General features: G+C 41.7%; 1 protein-coding gene across 9 annotated transcripts in view; it reads left to right on the top strand.

The window, feature by feature from the left end:
* FHAD1 (forkhead associated phosphopeptide binding domain 1) overlaps nt 1-24,437 on the top strand; it is a 60,743-nt gene extending 36,306 nt beyond the window's left edge. For 4 of the 9 annotated variants that reach the window (XM_077837113.1, XM_077837116.1, XM_077837112.1 and 1 more), the window contains 15 exons: nt 667-774; nt 1,632-1,721; nt 2,278-2,503; nt 2,940-3,021; nt 4,113-4,219; nt 5,172-5,331; nt 5,486-5,569; nt 5,671-5,800; nt 8,914-9,049; nt 10,917-11,041; nt 12,069-12,164; nt 14,223-14,443; nt 19,197-19,362; nt 20,193-20,273; nt 24,086-24,437. In XM_077837113.1, coding sequence (XP_077693239.1) covers nt 667-774; nt 1,632-1,721; nt 2,278-2,503; nt 2,940-3,021; nt 4,113-4,219; nt 5,172-5,331; nt 5,486-5,569; nt 5,671-5,800; nt 8,914-9,049; nt 10,917-11,041; nt 12,069-12,164; nt 14,223-14,443; nt 19,197-19,362; nt 20,193-20,273; nt 24,086-24,184 — 1,911 coding nt within the window. In that variant the 3' untranslated portion in view covers nt 24,185-24,437. Of the gene's footprint in view, nt 1-666; nt 775-1,631; nt 1,722-2,277; nt 2,504-2,939; nt 3,022-4,112; nt 4,220-5,171; nt 5,332-5,485; nt 5,570-5,670; nt 5,801-8,913; nt 9,050-10,916; nt 11,042-12,068; nt 12,165-13,680; nt 13,783-14,222; nt 14,444-19,196; nt 19,363-20,192; nt 20,274-24,085 lie in introns of those variants that run through there. The other 5 variants (XM_077837115.1, XM_077837114.1, XM_077837119.1 and 2 more) reach the window with 5 other exon arrangements.
* The last annotated feature ends 296 nt before the right edge of the window (nt 24,438-24,733 follow it).

Below are 24,733 nucleotides of genomic sequence, written 5' to 3'. Positions count from 1 at the left end.
TAGTAGCCATATTTCAAATGACACTGTGTATTACAAATTTGCCTGAATTATTCATGAGTCTCCTCTTGAACATCCTTCCGAGACTTCTGGTTTTCAAATTAATCAGTTGATCAGCAGACCATTCACTTCCTCTTTTAGTTTTGTGATCTCTGCAGTATCTCTGGTGAAGCATTCTTCACTCTTCTTTTTAAAATTGTGCCAAGTCCAGCTAACCTTCCTTCATAATCCATCCTCCCTTCAAAACCCTGACTCATATTAAGAAAAGGAGTAATTGTGGCACCTTAGAGACTAACCAATTTATTTGAGCATAAGCTTTCGTGAGCTACAGCTCACTTCATCGGATGCATCCGATGAAGTGAGCTGTAGCTCACAAAAGCTTATGTTCAAATAAATTGGTTAGTCTCTAAGGTGCCACAAGTACTCCTTTCCTTTTTGCGAATACAGACTAAAACAGCTGCTACTCTGAATGACTCATATTAGTTGCTCTCTGCCTTTTCCGTCTCAACAATGTCCTTCCTCTAAATAATATTTCTTTATTTGTTACACAAACTGTCATAAATATAAAGGGAAGGGTAAACACCTTTAAAATCCCTCCTGGCCTTCCCTTTATATTTATGACACAAACCGTCGGCACTTGGGTGATGATAATTTGATATGTTTTCTCAGATTCTGGACAGTGCTGTTGCCCAAGAAAAAGACAAATTAAAGGAATCTGTGGAGGAAGAAAAGAAAAAGGTCCAACATTTGGAAAATCAATGGAGACATTTGACTGAGGTATTTAGAAAACCAAAGAGATGAAATAGAACATCCTACATTCCCATTTTCAAAATCCACTCCAACCTTGGAGCCCATTGGATTTTGTTCCATCAAGAGTTTCAATTTCAGGCAAAACTTCAACAGGAGATCAACGTGTTAGCTATACATCCAACATGTGTATGCACACACCAAACACACATGCTTTGGAATAACCTTTTTGGGTATGTGCCAATCATCCATAGGGCTCTGAAATTATTAAAGACCTAGAAGCAAGGGAAGCAGCCAGTAAGTAAAGCAGACGAGGATCTGCACCACTTTATTTATAGTCAGATCAATGCACCTGCAGTTGTATTTCTTTGCAGCAACAATGATGTGCAGCCAAGTTCTCTTTTCCCTGTTGGTGTTCCCAGGCCTATATATATTTTCTTTGTCCCTATTCAAAAGGATATATTTGGCACCAATTGGAATTAACTCTGGTACAGTAATAGCTAGTGACCTCTGACATTTTTTTTTAATCTTTGTAGTAGAATGCAAAGTACATAATTTTGAGTTTCTCCAGTTGAAATATTTAATATTCACAATTTTAAAAAATAATTACTATATACACTTATTTCTTAGATTTACTGCAAATTCCTGGTGCTTAAATAAAAAATGAAAATCATGTTTATGACTATGAGCCAAATTCACGATTGGTGTAAGTGGGCACGTCACCATTGACTTCACGGGGCGTGTGCCTACTTACACATGATGAATTTTCCCAGAGATTCCATGTCTGTAATGGGTTGAGTGGGATTCAGATAGATTTCAACTCTATTAGGAATAAAAGGAAATATTCTAGTTCTTTTTTCTCATCTACTGCTTATTTTCTGATTTAGGTAATTGAACTTAAAATGAAAGAAGAAGAAAGTGTAAATGCCAAACTGATAGAAGCAGTGGACAGCTTAGAAGAGGCTAGAAAGAGAGAGGTAACTACAGTAGAAAGGAGAATATATTTACTATGTTTTGCATTATACACATTTTTGGTTGAATGCAATTTCTTCATTGCACCTTGATGAGCCAGGCTGGTTCAAGCACATCCAGAGCCCCCTGCAAAGCTCTTCATTTGAGGGGTCACCTCCTATGTAACTGTAACCTACATGAGAAGCTTGTGGATATTGTAGTAGTAGTTCATGCTTCTAGCTCTGTAGGTCCCAGGCTCAAGCAGGGTCAGTTACATAATCAGTCAAAGGTTTCAGAGTGGTAGCCATGTTAGTCTGTATCAGCAAAAAAAAACCAAGGAGTCCTTGTGGCACCTTACAGACTAACAAATTTGGGCTGGGCCTGGGAACGGTTCTCAGGTCTTGCTACTGTTCATGAAACACAGGTTGTTCCTACACTCCTTTTATGATATGGAAGAAAAGTTTGGAGCAGAGCTTTGAAAAATTTCCACAGTATCTACTAGCCTGAGGATTAAGCTCATTATCCCTTTTAAAAAATGTTTAAAGTTAAACACTTCTCAGAGTCTTAACAAATGTTTCCTAGGCCATGTTGCAAGAGCACCTGTTGATGCAAGACAAACATCTAACACTCATTCAGGATGAGAATGAGTTACTGAAGCAGAAAATTCAGAAAGAAATAAGGGAATATAAAGAACAAATCAAGCAACATTCAGAGACAATTGTGGCTTTAGAAGACAGACTGCTGGAGGCCACACAGCATCAGAAGAATATAGAGGAGGAAAATTTAGCTCTACGGGAAAAAATAGAAAGTAGGTAAATTAAGTTAATGCTTAAGAGTTAAGCATGTCTTAAGTGCACCTGAATAGGGATGGATTTAAGTACATGTTTAAAAGCTTTCCTGAATTGGGGCCTAAGTGACTGACAGGATGAAGGACCAAATCTAACATTTTCTGTATAATGTGCCAGGGTTGCTAAGACAAATATTTCCTTGTACTGGCTTGCTGCCTATTAATACAAAGACATTAATGTCTGGATTTGAACAGACAGACTTACAAAAAGAAAGACCCTAATCAAATAATGTAATTAATTTGTTGATGGGAAATCTATTCAACAATCTCTCAAAAGCCCTCTATTAAACTAAGGTTGCACCAGAAAAGCAAACAGACCTCAAGTATCCATAGGTTTTGAGAATAAACTAGTAACTTTTAGTTAATTCTAGGTAGTCAGTTTTATTTTTTTCTTTAGTATTTCAGAAAGAGCCTCAGCAGTCAACATCGTCTATTTCACAAGAGCTTTCTGACAATGAAGAGGCCCATGTTCTTCTGATGTAAGCAGCTGACAACTATTCTCTGATTTTGATCGTCATATAAAAGTGTTTAAGGAAAACTAGTAATCAGTAACAGACTTTTAAAAAGATCAAAGGCCTGATTCTCATTTAGATGAAGCCCCCTTTATATCACTCTGGCTATATAAAGGAGCCTTCCCATGGGTGTAAATGGAAGTTATTCACGCTTTCAGGTCCCTAAGGGTATGTCTACACAGCAAAGAAAAACCCATGGCTGGCCCGTGCCACCTGACTTGGACTCACGGGGTTCAGGCTGCTGGGCTGTTTCATTGTCATGTAGACTTCTGGACTCGGGCTGGAGCCTGAGCACGGGACTCTCCCATCCCGCAGGATCCTAGAGCCCAGGCTCCAGCCCAGGCCTGGAAATCTACACAGCAATCAAACAGCCCCGTGAGCCCAAGTTGGCTGGCATGGGCCAGCCATGGGCTTTTCTTTGCTGTGTAGACATACCCTTAGTGTAAATGAGAATCAGGTCCAGAACATCTAATAAATGTGCATAGAGGCCCATATAAATGTAAATGATTTGTATGTGAGAAGGGAGCCAGTCTTTATATCATCTTATTTTTGTGGTTTTTCTTCCACTCAGGATCACTTCTGGGGACTTAAAGTATATTAAGCTACAAAATCATAGAGCATGTAATTCTGACATTGCCTTGACTACTACATTCATTGCTTTTGTGGATTTGAGTATGGATGGCCAATGGACTGCCCTTAGGCCAAGTGATGGCTCTCAGAGTTCTACACTGATCCACAGCTGCTCTTATCTTCACTGGGGAACTGCATCCAGCTGAGACTATGCTATATAGTGTTCCATCTTGATTGGAGTGGTTCTGATGCAAAATATCGTGTCATTTTATCTGCAACATCTAGGCATGTTGCCTTGAATTAAGCAGTGAAAGAGACAGTAATACCTAACGCTACATGCCTGGGTTTAGGGGATTTAAAATCGTATTTTTAAAATAAGGTGTGTGTATTACTTATATGATCTTACCCTACATGACATGTACATGTTAAGTAATATTAATCTTTCAAATGAAATTGGGTTTTGCAATTATCTGTCTCATGAATTTCAGAGGAGAATTAGCAGCTGCTCGGAAGGAAATCCTGTCCAAACAGGCTATCATTTTGGGATTAAAGAAAGACCTCTCAGAAGCCAAAGCCAGAATGTCGGATATGATAGGTTTGTGAAATGTATCATGTGATTTACAGTACTGCCATGACTTCCCCCAAAACATATTTAGAGAATAGGTGTTAATGGAAGGAGACACAAGATAGTGAAAATGAATATTACTTTCTCACTGGAACATTTTCATTGAGGTTTAGGCAAAAGCAAAATTGTCTGTTCTCTTTGGCTGGGTAGATTCCACTTTGGACTTAGCAAAAAGAGACTAAGATTTTCAAAAGTAGCTAGTGATTTCGGATGCCTCTATTTTTGGATGCCCAACTTGCGACACCTTGAGGGGGCCTGGTTTTCAGAAAGTGCTGGGCGTCCATCTTCTGAAAGTCACGCCCCTTTAAGAGGTCTCAAGTTGGACATCCAAAATCACTAGACACTAATGAAAACTTTGGCCAGAATTCTGAAATGCTTTATCCTTTAGGGGCTTAAATATTGTCCTCTGCATAGGAAGGAAGGAATATTGTGGAACAGAGTCTGAAAGAATAGTTTTAAAACTAGAAATGTGTGTATCTGATTTATTTGGTGTGCTGGTAGCCATGGAATATGGGTGCATGTATCTACGTTACAAACAGGATATTCATTTAAATTGTCCACAAGAAACAATACAGCCTGTCTCATCCCAGTCCTTTCCAACCCAGAAGATAAACTGCACTAGCAATGATATAGACACAACTGCTGAAGTGAAAAGTTGTGCCTTGCTCTGAGTTCTGAGGGGCAGTAAACTCAAGCTCTAATGGACTGCCAGAGTGAGTGAGTTCTACAGCGGAGGTCCTTGGGTGTACACAGCTATGGACTGTCGGAAAAAGCACCTTCATTGGTCTCAGCCATCATGATATTGCCTGGGGAAGAGAGGCATTCTCCAAGGCCCTGATCCTAGTAGAATTGAAGGCACCTAGCATCTGGCAGCATCAGGCACCAAGGTAGCCAATAACCACTGAAACCTCTCTCCATGCAGGAGAACTCAGTGAGAAACAAAAGATGGAACTGGAGCAGAACCTAATTCTTGTTAGAAGCCAAGAGAGTGAACTGAATGTGCTTAGAGAGAAGCTATTTGAGATGTCAGACCTTGTGGACAAGAAGGATAAAGACCTGAGAACTTCATCTGAAGAATTAAGGTATAAGCCACCTCAACATAAAGAATAGTAGAGGCTGAGCTACCCAGCCCAGCAAAAAAAACCCACTGACTTCATAAGTCAAATCAGTATTTCATTTAGATAACTACTTCCCTTGGAAACATTTTAAAATGTAAATTTTTACTTTCCTCTGCAGAAATCTCAAACAATCTTCTACAGGGATTTGGAAGAGCCATTGCAAATTGAGTTGGAGTTTAATCACAGCTAGTTATCTATTCCTGTCTGTGCATTTGTATGCTTTAATAGTTGCTGTTTTCAGCAAACTGATTATTCACCTTCACCCATCATCCTCTTCAGCAATATTTTCTACTCTTGACATAGGCATGCGAAAGAAAAACTGAAAAAGCTGAAGAATGCAGCAAAAGAAAAGGAGAGTGAGTTTGAAAAGCTACCGCAAACAGATGTGCAGGCCAGTAACACCACAAAGGATGAAGTCCCCAAAACCAAAAAGGCAAGTCCAAATCAAAACAAGCCAAAAAACTGAGGATGCAATAGACTAAACTGAATAATAAAGAATAAACAATTGTTAAATAAAGAAAACCTAGAGCAATATGTCCTTGATGCAGTAACAGAATCAAACTGAATGGGCAAGGCCTTGTCAACAACCTATGAGAAGCGATATCCAGAGATCAAAAGGAAGAGAGAGAAAGGATCCACAATATTTCATAACATTTTCCATTTTCCTTTTGATCTGAGATGTTTGTTTCACTAAGGGCTGCTCTTTAATCAGACACTGCTCCTGATTCTGATCTCACTTACACCAAGTACACTTACATCAGAGTACACCAGTTGAAGTCAGTGGAGTTACAGTGGTGTAAACCTGTACAGTGGTGAGATGAGAATCAGGCTGCTGGATCCATTGCTTTCTGGCATATATTTGAAATTTTCACTGCTAGATTTGGTGCTGTAGGCAGCTGTGAGGGAAGGAGGTGGAGGTAGGGTGACCAGATGTCCCGATTTCATAGGGACAGTCCTGATTTTGGGGTCTTTTTCTTATATAGGCTCCTATTACTCCCCACCCCCTGTCCTGATTTTTCACACTTTTTGTCTGGTCACCCTAGGTGGAGGGTTGTATTTACTTCCTGCCTTTAGGTGGATTGGGCCAGGGAGCAACATCTTTAGTCTCAGACCAGAGCAATGGAAAAAATTGGTTACTCACTGCCTTGATGAGTCTAGTGCTTTCCAGCAGGCTTTCCTGGTATATATTTTTGTAGTGGTAATGGTTTTACTGTGTAGCTGTGTGCTATGTATGTTATGCACCATCAGGTTGTGCACCTAACTATCCTAGGCCATTGTATAATCTGACTATTGCAACCCTTGTCGTTCCTTCACTTCCCCCACCCCTGCCTCTTCTGTTCTTTAACCTCTTTTGCTGCATCTTGTCCTAAATTAGAGTACACATTTTTCAGGACAAGGATTGTTTCTTTCTATGTGTTTGTACAATTTGTAACACAAAAAGATGCTGAATTTGATTGGGGCCTTTGGGTGCTACCACAATACCAATAAATGCGATATTGATGTAGAAGTGGGATTTATGATGGATGGCTTTATTGACCATAACAGTAGTAAGAAGAAAATGATAAAATATTTTAAAGTAAAGTAGCTTTAAAGTTCTTGAACAAGAGTTTGTTTACTTGGCTTTGTCATAGAAGTACATTCACTGTTAGACAACCAGCATTCTCTAATGGGCTAAGCCCAGGACTGAGAGTCAGAAATTTGAGATTTCTACCCAGTTCTGCCAATTCTGCCACTGACATGCTGGCCCTGGGCAAATCGCTTACTCTGAAATTCTCAAAAGTGGCCTGATTTCCAGGGTTGCTGAGCACCAGTGGTTTCTGTCAATGCTCTGTACTTGGGAAAGTCCAGGCCCAAGGTGTCCCCGGTCAGATACTCAAAAACTGAAGTACTCAAAATCACTAGTTTCAGAGTGGTAGCCGTGTTAGTCTGTATCAGCAAAAACGAGGGGTCCCTGTGGCACCTTAGAGACGAACAAATTTGTTTGGGCATAAGCTTTCGTGGGGTAAAACCCACTTCATCAAAATCACTAGCAACTTTTGAAATATTTCGGCCTTAATCTTTCTCATTTCCCCTTCTGCAAACTCAGGATAACAGTTCTTACATTTTGTGATGATTACTTAGCTAATGTTTGTACAGCCGTTTTACAAATGTGAAATGTGGAAAGTGCTAAGTATTGTTTTAATTGCCAATTAGATTGTGTAAAGCAGCTTGAAAAAAGATACCATACTCTAGCTCTCCCACAGCCCATTCCTATTCTTTCCTAGGCAGATAGGGTCTAATGTACAGTATAGGATGTTTTTGTGAATAAGAAAAGGGGAAAATGTGCAGGTTTCCTGCTTTGTATTGAAATGCTGTATATATTACTGTCAAAAATACAAACAGATTCAAAAAGGATGTAATGGCAGAAAGAGGTTTTTTAATTAATGACTTTATGAAAATCCTCTGTAATAATGACAGGCAAAATGCAAGACCAACTGACTTGATTTATACAGCCAAAGTGGTGAATCGTGGCTGGGTGTTGCACTGAGAATTATCACCAGCCACTTCTTCCATACACGTAAGGTGGGGAAGTTTGCAGCTGTATGTTTTTTATCTTATAAATGAGGTGATTTTAAACAATACAATGAAAATAGGCGTTGAGACCCTAGATAGTGTCGTCCATTTATCATTAGCTGGATGCAGTTTGAATGAACATGCTTACATAGATATCTATGTATATTAATCATAAAGCCAGTCACTGGACAGTGGTGGAATACTGAAATGCATAATTTATATATATTTTTAAAAAACAAATGGGGCATAATTTATAAGCTCACCTTCAGATGTCGCGTACACAGTGAATTGCTTTGGAAACAACAAACACATCAATGTGAGATGCAGTTTCTTGAGAAGGCAGGGATGGAAATAATTGAAGAGAGCAGTGCCTTAATTTAAACCTCTCTGTTGAAAGGGGTTGAAAAAGCTGACTTTACATTCAGTTTATACGTTGAGACCAATGCCGAATAAGCAGCATCGAGGTGCGTCGGCCGCCATCTTGGCTGACACAGCAGAGACTGAACCAGAGACCTCCAGAGCTAAAAAGCATGAGCTGCAACAGCTTGAACTGAAGAGCCAAAGCTTTGCAGCTAGGACAACTCCTGTCCTTTGTGGATTGATGCAGCGGGGGACCTATAACATATATTCTCCAGTGTGTTACATAGGCACTGCTAGCCAGCTGACTACTCCTGTTTTAATTCCTTATCTCTAAAACCAATGGAGAGAGCTACTTTTCTCACACCAACCAGAATTTGATTCTCAAAACACCTAAGATGACTAGCATATGACTTCTAGCTGGTGAGATCAGAATCACAAATACTGCAAGTGGGGTAATAGTTTTAAGGAAAGCTGCAGAATTTTAGGGCCCAAGCACCTGCATGTATGTGTTTACGTTGATTATGATATGGTTATGATATGGCAGTTATTCAAGAGTTACATGGTGCTCGTTTGTGCAGAGCACAGTAATTTGTAATATAATCAAGGATGGTTTGGATGGGTTTCTGATTTCAGAAGCAGAATTTGGACTTGGCTGACCTAGGAGCTAAGTGTAAAGGTCTCAGACATGAGGAGATAATTCAGCGCCAAAAAGATGCACTGACTGAGCTCCGAGACAGAATCAAGACGCTGGAAAAGACTCAGTCTTTAAGTAAGTCCAGGACACAGTTCTTCTGCTAGAACATTTCTCGGTAATTGTGTAGAGTGAATATAATTGAAAGGGATACTGGGCTCTTGTACAACAGTGAAAGAAATCAAATTTGTGATGTTGGGATTGCTAAATTTTCATAGTATATCATGACTAGGGCCCCAGTCCTTCTAAGACTTACCCACGTGCTTAATATTGAGCACATGAGTAGTCCCATGCAAGAAAATAGGAATACTTAGATCAGGGTGGCCAGCCTGTGGCTCCGGAGCCTCGTGCGGCTCTTCAGAAGTTAATATGCGGCTCCTTGCATAGGTGCCGACTCCGGGGCAGGAGCTAAAGACGCCAACTTTCCAATGTGTCAGTGGTGCTCACTGCTCAACCCCTGGCTCTTCCCCAGGTCCTGACCCCCACTCCACCCCTTCCCCAGAGCCTCCCCCCCCCCTCGGAGCCTCTTTCATGCTGTGAAACAACTGATTATGGTGGGCGGGAGGCATGGGGAGGGAGAGGGAAGCGCTGATTGGCGGGGCTACCGGCGGGCAGGAGGCACTAGGGGTGGGATGGGGGGAGCAGACGGGGAGGCTGCTGACCTATTACTGTGGCTCTTTGGCCATGTACATTGGTAAATTCTGGCTCCTTCTCAGGCTCAGGTTGGCCAGCCCTCACTGAGATGCTTAAAGTTAAGCATGCGTGTCAGTCTTTGCATGAGTGGGGCCTGAACCAGTAGAACATTTAAAGCTAGGAAAGCCAACTACCCTACACTGCGCAGCCATTGCCCTTACAGGGCCAAACCCTGCTCTTGCTTTCACCAGTGTGACTCGATAGAGTTGAATGGATTTACACTTCTGCAAAACCAGGCCCACAGTTAAATGATAATAGGTGCATACCGTGTATCATTCAAAGACAGTCAAAGACAGTGTGTACGGGTATATACGTATGAAGGGGCTCTATTCTGCTCAGAGGTTAGCAAAATGAATCCGCAAGAACAACCCTTTCAGCTCTGTTTACTATATTCTAAGATTCAGATACTGAGCAGAGTTCTGACTAGACATCGAAATATCATGGGCCACATCTACTCCTGATATAAGCAGGCACAACGCCACTTAAGTCAATAGTTATGCCTGCTTATACCAGCAACGAACTTGGCTCTGTGAGAAGTATTAATACAGTAAATTACATGTGTTTTTGCAGTAAGGTTCCTTTCCTGTTTTAATTTAACTTTTTTAATTATTCTCGCTCCAGGTATGCCTATATCTGAAGCTGGGCAAAGGGATTCCCAGCTCGTGTTGACATACTCACATTGGCTTTCATCGAGCTAACCCGCTAAAAATAGTAGTGTAGCAGCATGGCTAGCCCACGCTGAGTACAAATGTGCCTGAACCCCCTGGGTACACACTTAACACTGCTAGCTTGTGCCACTGCTGGCTGTGGTACCCGGCAACACTGTCATATGTGGTTCACTAGCTAGATCAGAGCCTGTGTGAGTATGTCTATGCGAGCTGGGAATCACACCCCTAGCTCCCAGTATAGAAGTAGCCCATTCTCTGTCCACAATTTATACATCTTCAGGAAAATATTGAAGATAGGTATAACCCCCATAAACTTCCAGGATTAGAATAGTAATTTCCAGTGCAATCCCTAGATTTCAAACCTTGAGTACATTGTCTGATTACTAGATTTATTGTGGGTTCTGTTCCTGATTTTATGAGAAATACATTCCATGTGTTACCCGTTTTGTATTATATTTTTACAGGAAAATTTCTTCAGGAAATTTTGAGATCTATTATTAAAACAGTGTGCTTTTAGTAAACCCATTACATCTTACATGTGACAACGTAACAACTCTGTGTGTGGGGTTTTCTTGTTCCCTTAGCTGTTAAAGAGAAGGTTCCTGAGCCACTTATAGTGCTAAAGAAAGACCTATCTGAGAAAATAGCTCAGAAAATAGGCTTAGAAAAGGAACGTGTGCCATCATCAATAAAAAAAATGGAGGCCAAGGTAAACAGAATTTTATATATTATTTTAGTTGTGGTTTCATTAGAATACGTAGGAACGTCTTTAAGGTGCAATAAGAAAACTACAGATAAATATTCCTTAATACCTTTGACTTTTTAGTACAGTTCCTGAAGTCATCTGTCTTTACAAAAAGTGACTTCCTGTAACTATATCTACATAGAACTTTTCCAATATCTCTCTCCTTTAACTCAGCATTATACAATGAATGTTGAGTTAACACTTTTAGGCTGAGATTTTCAAAGCTGCATAGGAGATTCAGACACCCAGTTCTCAATATTTTTCACTTTAATAGAACAGTGCTGATTTATACCAGCAGAGGATCTGGCCCCACTGCCCGTGCATCCTCTCTGGATCCATCTTTCTAGCTGCCTTTAGGCTGTGAACCATGTAAAAAGGCAGCAAAATGTATATGGAGAACAATAAAGGAACTGCTCTGATAGTGTGAATGACTGTAAAAAAACAAGGAGGCCAACTGGTGGAATCAAGTGGCTTTTAAGTTGAAGTGAATGTTTTGATGCTCAGATTTATAGTTTTTTAAATCATTTTCTGCCATAAAAAGTCAATGGTAATATGAGCAAGCTCTAGCTAAAGACAAGAGTGTGCTAGCAGGAAAAATAAACAGTACACATACCGCCAGTAATCACTGGGCACTGAGCAAGAGGTGAACCCTAATTAAAAGCAGGTAGAAAGCTTCATGTGAAGGTGGTGCCCCTTTGAGGGTGGATAAGAGAGGAAAGAGGCATGGTTAACCAGAAATCAAGTGTGTTTAACATGTAATCTAGTGTAAGCAGATACTTGCTGACAGACCCTTTGTTTAGACCCGATGCTGTACTTTGCACAACATAATAGGCCTTCTGACAGCCAGAAGTGACCCACTTTGACAAGGGTGGGTATTTTTTCACCACAGCTTTGGGTTGTTGTGGTTGTTTTGTTTGTTTGTTTTCTGTGGGAGGGAGAACAGGATTTGGTCTACAAGTAGTAAGGCGATCCATTACTCTATCTATTTCAGCTTCCAAGCCATTTTCCCAACACATATTCAAATGTAGCCTTAGAGAGGACAGCAAAGTTGGAAATGTCTGATGCTTTAGACCTCAGCGAGAAGATGGTATGTAAATAAAAGACAAGGTACAATCACATTCAGGAACTGTATATTGTGGGTCCTGTTAAAGTCAGTTTCAGAATTTAGTGATCAGCTTCCAGGTACCCTGGGAATCTCATGTATTTCTTAGAGTATGAATTCATATCTGCAGGAACTTCAAAACCTCTGTTAGCTGCCTGGGAAATATACAGTCTGAGCAGCTCCCAATGGCATGTGTTTCCTTTCCCTTCAATTTTAACCTCCAAAAAAATATTCCCTTAAAAGACCTTAGATCTTTGAATGTCTCCTTAGCATGGCATTAAAATAAAGCCCAAATGATTTATGGAGCCAGACTGCCCTCCAGCAAATGGGCCCCTTCAATGGCATGACAGCTTAGAACTGTCGTGGATATGCGCTGGAGTATGCTTTGCCTTAAAAGAAGAGAGGATATGTAGGAATAAATAGCCTGAGACATAGGGATTTTTAAAATGTATTTAAATATGTTGGGAGCAAGTGCCATTCTTAACCTTCTCTAAAACACAGACCACACACTGTGTAAAGCCAAACACTCAGCCCCTTTCTGAGGTTTGGCAATTTAGCAATGTTTAGTTCAAGCCTTCTCCCCAAGCTGAGCTGCTCCTAGGGTTCCTACCTCTGAACTGCTCTTCTGTCTCTACTGCCGCCTGCCTTGTAGCAGAATGGGATTATGAGCCTCGCGTATTAGTGAAACAGCAAAACACACTAAATACTTTTCCATCAGAATCAAAAATTACTAACAGGGCAGGGTGTTTCCATCAAACATTACCAAGCCTGTTGTTGCCTGTGCGTTGCATGATATAAGAAGGGCTGTGTATATAGAGAAGGGGGAAGGATAGCTCAGTGGTTTGAGCATTGGCCTGCTAAACCCAGGGTTGTGAGTTCAATCCTTGAGGGGGCCATTTAGGGATTGGGCCAGAAATTGGGGATTGATCCTGCTGTGAGCAGGGGGTGGGACTAGATGACCTCCTGAGGTCCCTTCCAACTCTGATATTCTATGATCCTAAACTTCAGGAGACATAGGGGCCTGAGTGTTCTGTATGCGAATAAATGGTTGGGTATCCCTCTGACTGACTGGAAGTGGAAGACAGAACCAAAAATCCAGTAAAACAACTGGTTCAACTCCTGTGCTGTATTGAGGTGGAAGGAGTTTTTGATATATCTTATGTATCAGTCTAGGCCTTTATAGCCTGCCCATCATCTGAATGCTTCACCTGTGTCAGAGACTCTCCAATCTTTCCACTTTAGAAGAGGTTATCTGAGTGACACCTCTCCGCTTCCCCACAGTTTGGGTCTGAGAATGTTTCAACCTGATCCTGCATATCCCCAGTAATGGCTTTGTGAGCCACTGCTGAGAACCGCTGCCCTAGGACACAGTCAGTGCACTGACTCATCTTGTCTCTATTTATGTCCCAATTACTGTGTGTTATTTATCTCCTCTTTTTTAAAATGTGCTGATCATCATCAAAGCACTGTAAATAAAATCTCCCTATTTTAAACCCAATAGCGACATTTCATCCTGGTTCTACTTCCTGGAGAACAACACTGAATCCCCCTACTGTATTTTCCACTGCATGCAACCGATGAAGTGAGCTGTAGCTCACGAAAGCTTATGCTCAAATAAATTTGTTAGTCTCTAAGGTGCCACATGTACTCCTTTTCTTTCTCCAACGTCTAGTTAGTTTTGAGTCCTTATGCCTCCATTACGTGGACATTGTGACAACCCAAGAAATAGTGACTTTAGAACCATTGGATGCTGATCCAGTTCTGCACCTAACTGCTTCATAGTCAAATTAGTTTGTCTAATACATTATGAATGAATTATTTGGTACATTATTGTTCTGCTTGATTCCTTAGGAACACACAAAGAGGCTAAGGAAAAAAATAGGTTAAATTTAAATGAAGAGGCTTGCACACAGTAGTTTATGTACTACCTTTTAATCCTTTACACTAAAGCAAAATGAAAGCCGATGGGTTGAGCAGTGTGATATTTTTCTAATTAGGAGTCAGCACACCTAGTAAATAATTCACTCTCTCCTCTTCAAACAGTATCTAAACTTAATTCATGCTCTTGGAAGTCTGATGAATGTGAAGGAGCTGACAGGAGTGCAGTCTGTTAAGCATCTTTCTCAGGATGAGAGAGAAAAAGTGAGAATGGAGCGACAGAAGGACCTTGAGCTGCTGTACGATAAGATCAGTAAACTCAAGAGTCGGCTAGAAAGGAAAGAAGAACTACTGAAAGAGTATGAGTCAGACATTGGACAACTCAGGTAGAGAAAACACACTTACTTACTATTTACTAAGAGTTGTGACCATGGATCCAGCTGTTTTAGCAAAAAGACCCAAAACGGTGACAAAAAATTGTGAGAAATTTAGTGGAAGGAGAATATTTACAATTCAGTTTTAATTACAGGATACTTTTGTTTCTATAAAAACATTCACTATGTTATTGCATGGAAATAAAGCTGGCGTAAGCTAGGAAATGCCCTTTTTGAACTTCATAGCTCTCTAAAATGGTATCTTCTAAGGCCACATCAAGCTAACCCAGGGATTCTCAAACTGGGGGTCAGGACCCCCTCAGCGGGTCGCAAGGTTATTACATGGGGGGGCCGCAAACTCTCAGCCTCCACCCCAAACCCCGCTTTGCCTCCAGCATTTATAATGGTGTAAAATATATAAAAAAGTGTTTTTAATTTATAAGGGGGGGTCGCATTCAGAGGCTTGCTATGTGAAAGGGGTCACCAGTACAAAAGTTGGAGAACTACTGAGCTAGCCAAGTAAATAAATGAGCAATTCTATTTAAAAACTAACCATACAAGATGACACAATGTCTATTATTGTACTAAATACCTATGTGTTGTTAGGATTGTCCATTACAAGCTATGTCTGGAAACTGTATGCCCAGTTTTCAAAAATGGATATTTTAATAGGACATCCACATTCTGAGCCCCTATATCAGCACTTAGGCATTCATTCATTTTAAGCATCTGAGTGCCCATTTGAAATCCTAAGTTTAGGGCTGGTCACTTAACTACCTACCATAGAAACTCAAATTTGAAAATAGGATCCTGCAGATGAAAATGATATCTAAAGGTTTGTAGTATGAGTAGAGGGACATCTGCTGCTTTTATTCTACGGCAACATTACTCTTGTCTGTTTTTCCTGTTCGAGATTTATTATTAGTAACAGATATAATAATTATATAGTCTTTAATTATTTATACGATTCTTTGAAGAATCCATGGCAAGTAATGCGGTGTTATTCTGCTTAATCATATGCATCACATGTGGTGTTTGTCTTGTACTAGAAAAATGTCTAAACCATTTGGAAAATGAAGCCAAAAAGAACAGTGGAGTGTTGGATGAGATTCTCTGGAATCTCTGGTTAATACTCCACCCTGAAAATTGAAGGGAAGGTTGGGGTTATTTCGCTGCCTGTGAAGAAATCCCCATCCCTGTGGATAGTAAAGTCTCCCTAACAGAACTATTTATCTCTGGGACTCATTAAAATGCTTTTTAAAGGAATTTTTGTGTACTTTGAAATGTACAAAATTGCCCCAAATGTGCAGGTGTTTTCAACATAATTCCTAAGGAAGGAACTCCCAGGAGCCCCTACTGAGTCTTCACCTAGTGTTCCCAATCATACACACCGAATGCTGTGTTGTGCTATCCTCACACTCCATGTACTTTGCAGAAATCAAGTATAAACATTCCTAATAAACACACTCAGTATGGTCTGTGGGTTGATGCTACCTCCTTGCTTGGTTGTGGTTATGAGAAAGCATTTTTGTTTCAATAGGATGAGTAAATTCCCCATCATGAGCCACTTCTTTCAGCAGAGACATGCACCCTAAAGAGAGGGGTTTATCACGGACTAAGGAGAAATTTTTGTGGGAAATCCTTGTTAAAACATTTTCAGCATTTCACAGGAAAAAACAGGGGGCCTGTTTCTCATTTACACTAAGGCCTTTTCCATGCCTCTGGTAGTGTAAAGGAGCCTTAGCCCTGGTCTACACTACGAGGTTAGGTCGAATTTAGCCACGTTAGGTCTATTTTAAAATGGATGCGTCCACACAACCAACCCCGTTCCGTCGACTTAAAGGGCTCTTAAAATCGACTTCTGTACTCCTCCCTGGCGAGGGGAATAGTGCTAAAATCGACCTTGCTGGATCAAATTTGGGGTAGTGCAGTCGCAAAACGACGGTATTGGCCGTGACCATGCAGTCCCCCCAGAATTGCAAACGAGCTCCAGCATGGACCGAAAGGGAGACACTGGATCTGATTGCTGTATGGGGAGAAGCATCTGTGCAGGCAGAACTCAGAGCAAAAAGAAGAAATGCCAATATATTTGCCAAAATCTCACAGGGCATGATGGAGAGACGCTACAACAGGGACACACAGCAGTGCCACGTGAAAGTTAAGGAGCTGAGGCAAGCCTACCAAAAGACAAAGGAGGCAAATGGGTGCTCTGGGTCAGACCCCCCATACATGCTGCTTCTATGATCAGCTGCATGGCATTCTAGGGGGGATTCTACTACTACCCCACCACTGTCCAGGGACACCTGCAAGGGGGGAGTCTCACACAATAAGGAGGAGGATTTTATGAATGAGGAAGAGGAGGAGGAGGAGGAGAATGTGCAGCAGGTAAGCGGTGAATCCGTTCTCCCCGGCAGCCAGGACCTTTTCATCACCCTGGACCCAATACCCTCCGAAGGTGGGATCCCTGACCCTGAAGCTGGAGAAGGCAGCTCTGGTGAGTGCACATTTGTAACTACAGTACAGGGTTTAAAAGCAATAGTGTTTAATGTTTGATTTGCTCCGACGAATTGGGATGCATTTGCGGCCAGTACAGCTACGGGAAAAGTCTGTTCACATGTCTGGGGATGGAGCGGGAATCTTCCAGGGACATCTCCATGAAGCTCTCCTGGAGGTACTCTGAAAGACTTTGCAGAAGGTTTCTGGGGTGGGCTGCCTTATTTTAAGTGCTATAAGGACACTTTACCACGCCAGGCCAGTAGCAAGTAGTCTGGAATCACTGCAGCACAAAGCATGGCAGCGAATGGTCCTGGGTTTTGGTCACATTCAAGCAACATTCAGTCTATATCTTTCTGTGTTAGCCTCAGGAGAGTGATATCATTCATGGTCACCTGGTTGAAATAGGGGAATTTTTGTAAGGGAATAGTAAAAGGACCCCGTTCATGCTTGGCTGTTTGCGCTTGGCTAAAAGGGATCATCCCGGAGAATAGCCACACAGCGGGGGGAGGGGTGAAAGGATCATCCCAGAGAATAGCCATGCGGTAAAGGGTGGAGGGAGATGTGTGCTGCATATCCACCCGAAAACCACAGCCCCTCCTTTTAAATATGAAACCCAACCCATTGCTTACTATGCGAAAGGGTGGTGCTGCAGTTTGAAACCATTCCCACATGTTATGCGTAAGAAGCCAACCCCGCGTACCCTGGGCCTTACCATGGCTGCCTGGAAACTGAATTCTGTTGCCCAGCCATGTGTGATGTGTCACCATACCGACAGGCACTCAATATAAAAGGTAAAATGCGACCTTGTACCTAAAGCACATGTGCTGTCTGCTGTGAATTGCTTGATTCACTGTGAAAGAGTATCTCTTTTGTTCTCAGAAATGTATCATCTTAAATTTTACTCACCCTTTTTATCTCCCCCCCAGGTGCAAATGTTTCTACGCTCCTCCTATCATTTCCATCTCTGAGGTTATCGCAGATTAGAAAGCGAAAAAAATGCACTCGTGATGGCATGTTTTCCGAGTTCATGCAGTCCTCCCGCACTGATAGGGCACAGCTTAATGCATGGAGGCATTCAGTGTTAGAGGCCAGGAAAGCATTAAGTGAGCGCGAAGAGCGGAGGCAGGAGCGTGAAGAGTGGAGGCAGGAGGCAATGCGAGGCTAATGGGAGAGCAAACGGACATGATGAAGCATCTGTTGGAGCTGCAGATTTCCTGCACATTTCCCAGAGTCACTACCCTTGATAACAGAATGTCAATGATTGCACTGGCTACCTGGATCACAGCAGCCCCCATAGTAGACTTGCCCACTCCAAATTGATTCCCGACTGACCGGTAGCAGTCAGGCGTTGCAAGCTTCCACAGGGCTATCACCACTCGCTTCTCAACTATCAGGGCAGCTCTCATCTTGGTATTCCTGCACTTCAGGATGGGGGAAAGCAACTCACAGAGTTCCAGGAAAGTGGCCTTACGCACGCGAAAGTTTTGCAGCCACTGTGAATCATCCCATACCCACAACACTATGCGGTCCCACCAGTCTGTGCTTGTTTGCGGGGCCCAGAATTGGCATTCCACTGTATCAACCAGCCCTACTGCCGCCGCTATGTCCCAAATGCCACAGCTCGTGCTTTCAGGAACATCTGTGTCCATGTCCTCATCAAAATCCTCCTCATGCTGACGTCTCTTAGCCCGGTTCTGCATATACTCCAGGATAATACGCGAGGTGTTTACAATGCTCACCACAGCAGCGGTGACAGTGAGCTGAGCTGAGCTGAGCGGGCTCCATGCTTGCCATGGTATGGCACCTGCACAGAAAAAAGGCGAGAAACGATTGTCTGCCATTGCTTTCACGAAGGGAGGGGTGACTAACAACATGTACCCAAAACCACCTGCGACAATGTTTTTGCCCCATCAGGCATTGGGAGCTTAACCCAGAATTCCAATGGGTGGCAGAGACTGCGGGAACTGTGGGATAGCTACCCACAGTGCACCGCTCCATAAGTCGATGCTAGCCACGGTAGTGAGGACGCACTCCACCGACTTTATGCGCTTAGTGCGGACATATGCAATCGACTGTATAAAATCGATTTCTAAAAATCAACTTCTATAAAATTGACCTAACTTCATAGTGTAGACATACTCTTAAAGTGGATGTAAATGTAATTTATCCTCTCTTTTTAAGGCCCCTTACACTGCCAGAGATGTATCAAGAGGCTGTAGTGTAGATGAGAATAAAGCCCAGAATACTTTACCTCTTCTGTTTTGTACAGGGCGAATAAGGTCTCTCTGCAAGCGTACCAGGCCGAGATAACTAAACTGGAAGATGATGTCTATAGAGAAGCAGAAGAGAATGCTCTGCTAAAAGAGGCTCTAGAGAGGACACAGTTCCAGCTGAATCAGGAGAAAAGGTTGAACAGAGCTGTTAAACTGCATAAGGTAATGGTCTAGGGACAAAAGTCATGGCAGTGCTTCCATGAACCTGGTACCTAAACATCCTCTTCTGCAGCTGTGTGTTGGGCAGTAACCTAATTATTTAGGGGGCTGACTTTTGGTAGGTCCTGCTTGAAAACATCCTCACTGAGGCAGGCACCGATGAAAGATTATATTATAGCTGCAGGGTTAACACTGAGATGTCATCCTGCAATCCAAACACCACAGAACAAGACCCTGCAAGTTTTGACTTGGGTACGTGGAGGTGGGAAGGGAGCTAATCACAAACAGGTAGTAAGCTGGAAGGGCCTCTGCGTGTCTATCTTTGCACAGGATTTGGAAGATCCCAAGGAGCCTGTCACCTTAGTATGTAACCAAGAATAGAACTGGCTGAGATTTAGGACAAGAATAGCAGTACATTTGCTATTGTTTCCCTGATTTCTCTAATCTTTCTGTGTAGTGTCATGAGCTTGGAGAATGCTCTGTAGCCCCAAAAGGCCATATGATAAGTGGTTTTATCCAGACTTTCATATTTAGTTGATGCTTTGGGTCTTCATCAAAATGACCCTTAGAAGAGTGAATTGCACATTGGTACAAGTTAAGACAATTCATGTTTGAAGGAAGTATTGAGATTAAACAATAATTGCCAGCAGTTAGGTGCTTTTTTCATTGCAGCTTGCTGTTGGCTTTGGGGAATGTGAGTAACTCAGTCCGCTTTGTTGGTCTTATCAGATTTGGAGTCCTATTTAGTTCTGATGTGTCTCAGCTGTATTTTTGATAGGATGTCCAAGGAAAGATTTGCAATTGGATGTCATTTTACTGGTATTTTCACCCAGAGCCATTTAGAGGAACTGGAGAAGAGAAGTGAAAAGTTGTCACCATGTCGTACCTGTTCACAAAAAGACAGAGCCAGGAAGGTATGCATATGTCTGAACACTTGCTCATAGTAACAGGATCAGTGTAATCATTTTGCCTAACTTATAAGAGATGGACTTCAGCCCATCTAATAATAATTCGTGTGTCATAACACCCGTGAATGAAGAGATTGAACTGGCCCAGCAATGTGAATGAAGAGCTGTCAGTAAGGTAGCAGTAATATTAATGGCATTGATCCAAAGAACTCAAAGCAGAAACCCCATTACACAGAATGGGAAACCGAGGCACAGGGAAGTTAAGTAACTCATTCAAGATCACATACCCAGCTGGAGGCAGGAACAGAACCCAGCTCTCCTGATTTCTAGTCCCCTGTTCTGACCACAGTGAAGTAGGTGAAAGCTAGTGCTGCAACTGAATGAACAGCAGGAGGGAAGCAGCAACAAACCGTGGAGGGGAGGAAGCGCACACAGCAGGAGCCTGGGGAGCAGATGACAACACAGGGAAAACTGGGAGGGGCTGCCAAAGAAGGAGGGAGCCATGTATGGAATTAAAATGGGCCAAATTTGGACCATAAGTGAAATGACTATAATTCCATAGAGGCGCTCAAGCTCTCAGTGTATGTACATCCTGAACTCCTCAGGGGAACTCTGGCCTCTTCATTCCTTAGTTGACTATTGTTATTTCTATGTGCAAAGCACTACAAACATCAACAGGTACAGAATTTGAAATTTCTGCAAGCTCTACCTAGAGAACCTTTTGAAAACGTTGTACATTTCAAAGCTGCAAGCATACAGCAGTGCAGAGTCATCCTCTCCCTACACTTGGGTGTCTGGACTGTGCATGGCTTTTTCTGGTTACATAACGAGTTAGTGAACTGTAGATTCTTGCAGTAAACCCCCTATCATACTGCGTAAAGTTATGGTTCTCTTAACCACTTGGTCAGCCTAAGACAATCACCTTAATTAACCTGTGCTCTGTCTAATGCATTCTATGCCTAATTAACCCATTGATTGTAAATCTCCTTTTATAGAACCTGGGTAGAATTTTCAAAGGTGCCTTAGTCCCTCTATAAGTTAAATGAGATTTATTTTGCTTAGGCCCTTTTGAAAATGTTACTCTCTACATCTGTAGGGGAAGACATTGCTAAAGCAATGATTTACCTTCTCTGCAGCTGAGAGGTCTTTTTTGTAAATCACACTCCGTTTATAGAATCTAAAGGTCTCCATATCTCTATCTGAAACAGAATTGTGCAGCATCTGTTATTTGCTTATGAAAATACCTAGTCCAGAAGGGCCCAATGGTCTTTCTCTTACGGATGTGGCCACACCATTTGCTTTAAGCATCTGTAAACACAAGGTATTACATTTTACTTTTTACCAGGTAGGAAATAATATGGTCTTGATACACCACACAGGGAGCTCACTCTAGTAAAGTGGTGCTTAGAATTTTTTAGTATATTTGGAATTTGTTTTAAAGATCCATCTCCTGGAGTCATGTGATTACCTGAGACTCTCAGCATTTATTTTTTTTTAAAGTAAATCTCTGGCCCTCATGGTTGCAGAGAAAAGCCTGAAAATGTGATCCCCAGAGGCTCAAAATCCAGAAGGCAAAAGAATAAAAAGAACCCAAAATGTATTATTTTTCAACTCTCAAGATTTTTTAAACCAGTTGTCTCAATATGGGGGGCCTGACTCATTATTTTTGAATGCTTGGGATTGGCAGTCCTCTGAATTTGTTGTCACAAGTGGCATCTTTGCACTCACCACCCTTTAACTGTGGAGCACTGGTTTTAGTTCTCCCAGGTGCAAGGATGTACGGAGGGGATCCCAAGGTAGGGTTATGAACCAGTAATTGGTAATCTTCTTTACAGATCTACACCCACCTACCCTACACAGCTCACTTAAATCCCTAATATTCACTAGGCAGTCCACACAGATGAAACGAGATAATTTCTTTGTGACTTGTTGATCACTGCTTAGTTACCATAAAGCTCCATGTATACTTGTGGTGTTTCACAAATAATATCTGACATTCCCCTGTGAGGGAAGGAAAAGAAACTAGTACATTTCATTTGTATTAACAAGCAGATGCTTAAAAAACGAGGATCCAGCACCAGATTTCCTAGATCAGTAAGTAAGGATTATAAAGGGTAGGTCATGCATAACAAATCTGATTAACTTCCTTGTGGAAATGACAATGAGAGCTGACAGGAGAGAGGCAGCAGACGTAATCAACTAGGAGTTCAAGAGGGTTTAAACACAGTACCATCAAGGGAGAGAAGTACTGTGTATAAGATTAGTAATTACAGTGTTAATGACGAAAAATTGGCATAGTGACACTGGTCAGATAAGGAGAGGTGATGAGTGATGCGGGGATTGTCTTAACCTCTGGTCTTAGTCACACTCCAGAGAAAAGAACTTGTAGTAGCATGTACTAATTTTCAGAACAAATGCGGCTGGAAGGGAAACCAGGACATAAAAGAACAGAGCTTACTCAGAAGTGTGAGAAGAGAGTCAAGAAACAGGGAAAGGGATTCCTCTTGAAGGTCACATGCAGTCTGTTCATGAAAAGGAAGTGTAGATAATAGTGAAGGGAATATTTCTAAAATACTTCACCTCCCTTTGTCCTACTTCCTTGGCTCTGCACAATCACAAGTATCATCTTATAAAGCAGTGCCCCAATGTCCAGGCCCTTCAGACTTTGGTCTAATCTGCATTTATGCAAGTCACCAAATCATCAGACAAGTTAGCAGAATGCAGTGGGACTGGCATTCTCCTACAAACAGTTTCATCACTGCAGTAAACAGGAGTATAGCTCATTGGGATTAAAGTGCATTGGTAATGCTATGTGAGGCTGTGTGAGGAGTGTCATGTGTAAGGCACAGAAGGAAGTTGTCCCTCTCTGTTCGGCACTGGTGAGGCCTCGGAGCACTGTGTCCAATTCTGTGCCACACTTAAGGAAAGATGTGGACAAATGGGAGAGAGTCGAGAGGAGAGCAACAAAAATGATAAAAAATCTAGAAAACCCAGCCTTTGAGGAACGATTAAAAAAGCAGGCATGTTTAGTCTTGAGAAAAGAAGACTGAGGGGGGACCTGATAACAATCTTTAAATATGTTAAGGGCTGTTGTGAAACAGATGGTGATCAATTGTTCTCCATATCTACTGAAGGTAGGACAAGAAGTAATGGGCTTAATCGGCAGCCAGGGGGTTTAGTTTAGATATTAGGGGGGAAATTAACAAATTAAGCTCTGGTATAGGCATCTAAGAGAGGTTGTGGAGTTCCCATCATCAGATGTTTTAAGAAGAAGTTGGACAGACACCTGTCAGGGATGCTCTAGGTTTACTAGGTCCTGCCACACCACAGGGGGCTGGACTTGATGAATTCTCAAGGTGCCTTCCAGCTCCATATTTTTATGATTCTGTGGTTTAACCCAGCTCTATCAGTAGCTCATTGTTACGGGGATTGAACTGAATCATTAAAAAATGGGTGCTTAAAGTTTGGCTCTGAGATTCATATTGAGGTATCATAAGTGGCCTGATTTTTCTTAAGTGCTGGATATGCAGCAGCTTCCACACACCGAACCAGGCCTCATCCTCTCATTCAGGCCTTCCATCTTGTGTGCTGCACTAACTAGATGCAGGCATCCTAGACAACACTTGCCCCACTGCACCTCCCTCCATGTGGTGTTACTGCTCCCCGGTACATGTGGGCAATCTACACTGGCAAGTTTACCCTTTGGTTTAAATTGCATAATACTGATGTGATGAACACATGAGCATGAGAAGGTTTACATTGCAATCTACAAATTGTCCCGTATAAGAACAATTTTTTAATCTCTCTCTGTCTCGCAGCCTGGACCCAAAACAAAATCATTCCCCGAAAAGCTGAAGACGACAGACCATGTGATAGAAACATTTAAGAGGAGAGCACATAGTAATGCCACCTCATAGGCGTTTCTCTTGCAAAAATCCTGTAGTAGGAATTTGCCAAGTACCGTAATACTATTTGGGTTAGAGCTGTTATTAATTGTATTGTTTTGATGAGAATCCATTTAGCCCTTGTGTAAATATATGAAATGCTGCAGTGTATCTTGAATTACTTAGGACTTGTTTTTTTTAAATATGTTGCTTATGTACCATATTGTATTTCTGATAATTAGAAGTGTAAGAAAAATGGTCATTTTAATACAAACTGATATATAAATTCAGAAGTGTATTTTTTATCTTTATAAGTATCCTTTTTTAAATAGTCTCAAACTCCTAAGGTCTGCTTAGGTTAAATTTTGTTATGCTGGTGTAGCTCACTTGAGCCCTAACACAGTCCTAAATCCAAGTAGATCCATGGTAGAGTTCCAGCATGAGGTATGAAAATGGACCACCAGGTTCTGGCAACTAAATTCCAGAATTGCATAAATGTGACTGAACAGAACCATTCTGAGTCCATTGTGTAATTACAACCAATTGAAAGAACGCTGTTCATTTACTAGAATGTTACTTAAA

This window comes from Eretmochelys imbricata, chromosome 18 (genome assembly GCF_965152235.1).
Source record: "Eretmochelys imbricata isolate rEreImb1 chromosome 18, rEreImb1.hap1, whole genome shotgun sequence".
In the NCBI taxonomy this organism is placed as follows: Eukaryota; Metazoa; Chordata; order Testudines; family Cheloniidae; genus Eretmochelys; species Eretmochelys imbricata.
This window is presented reverse-complemented; position numbering and strand designations above follow the sequence as displayed.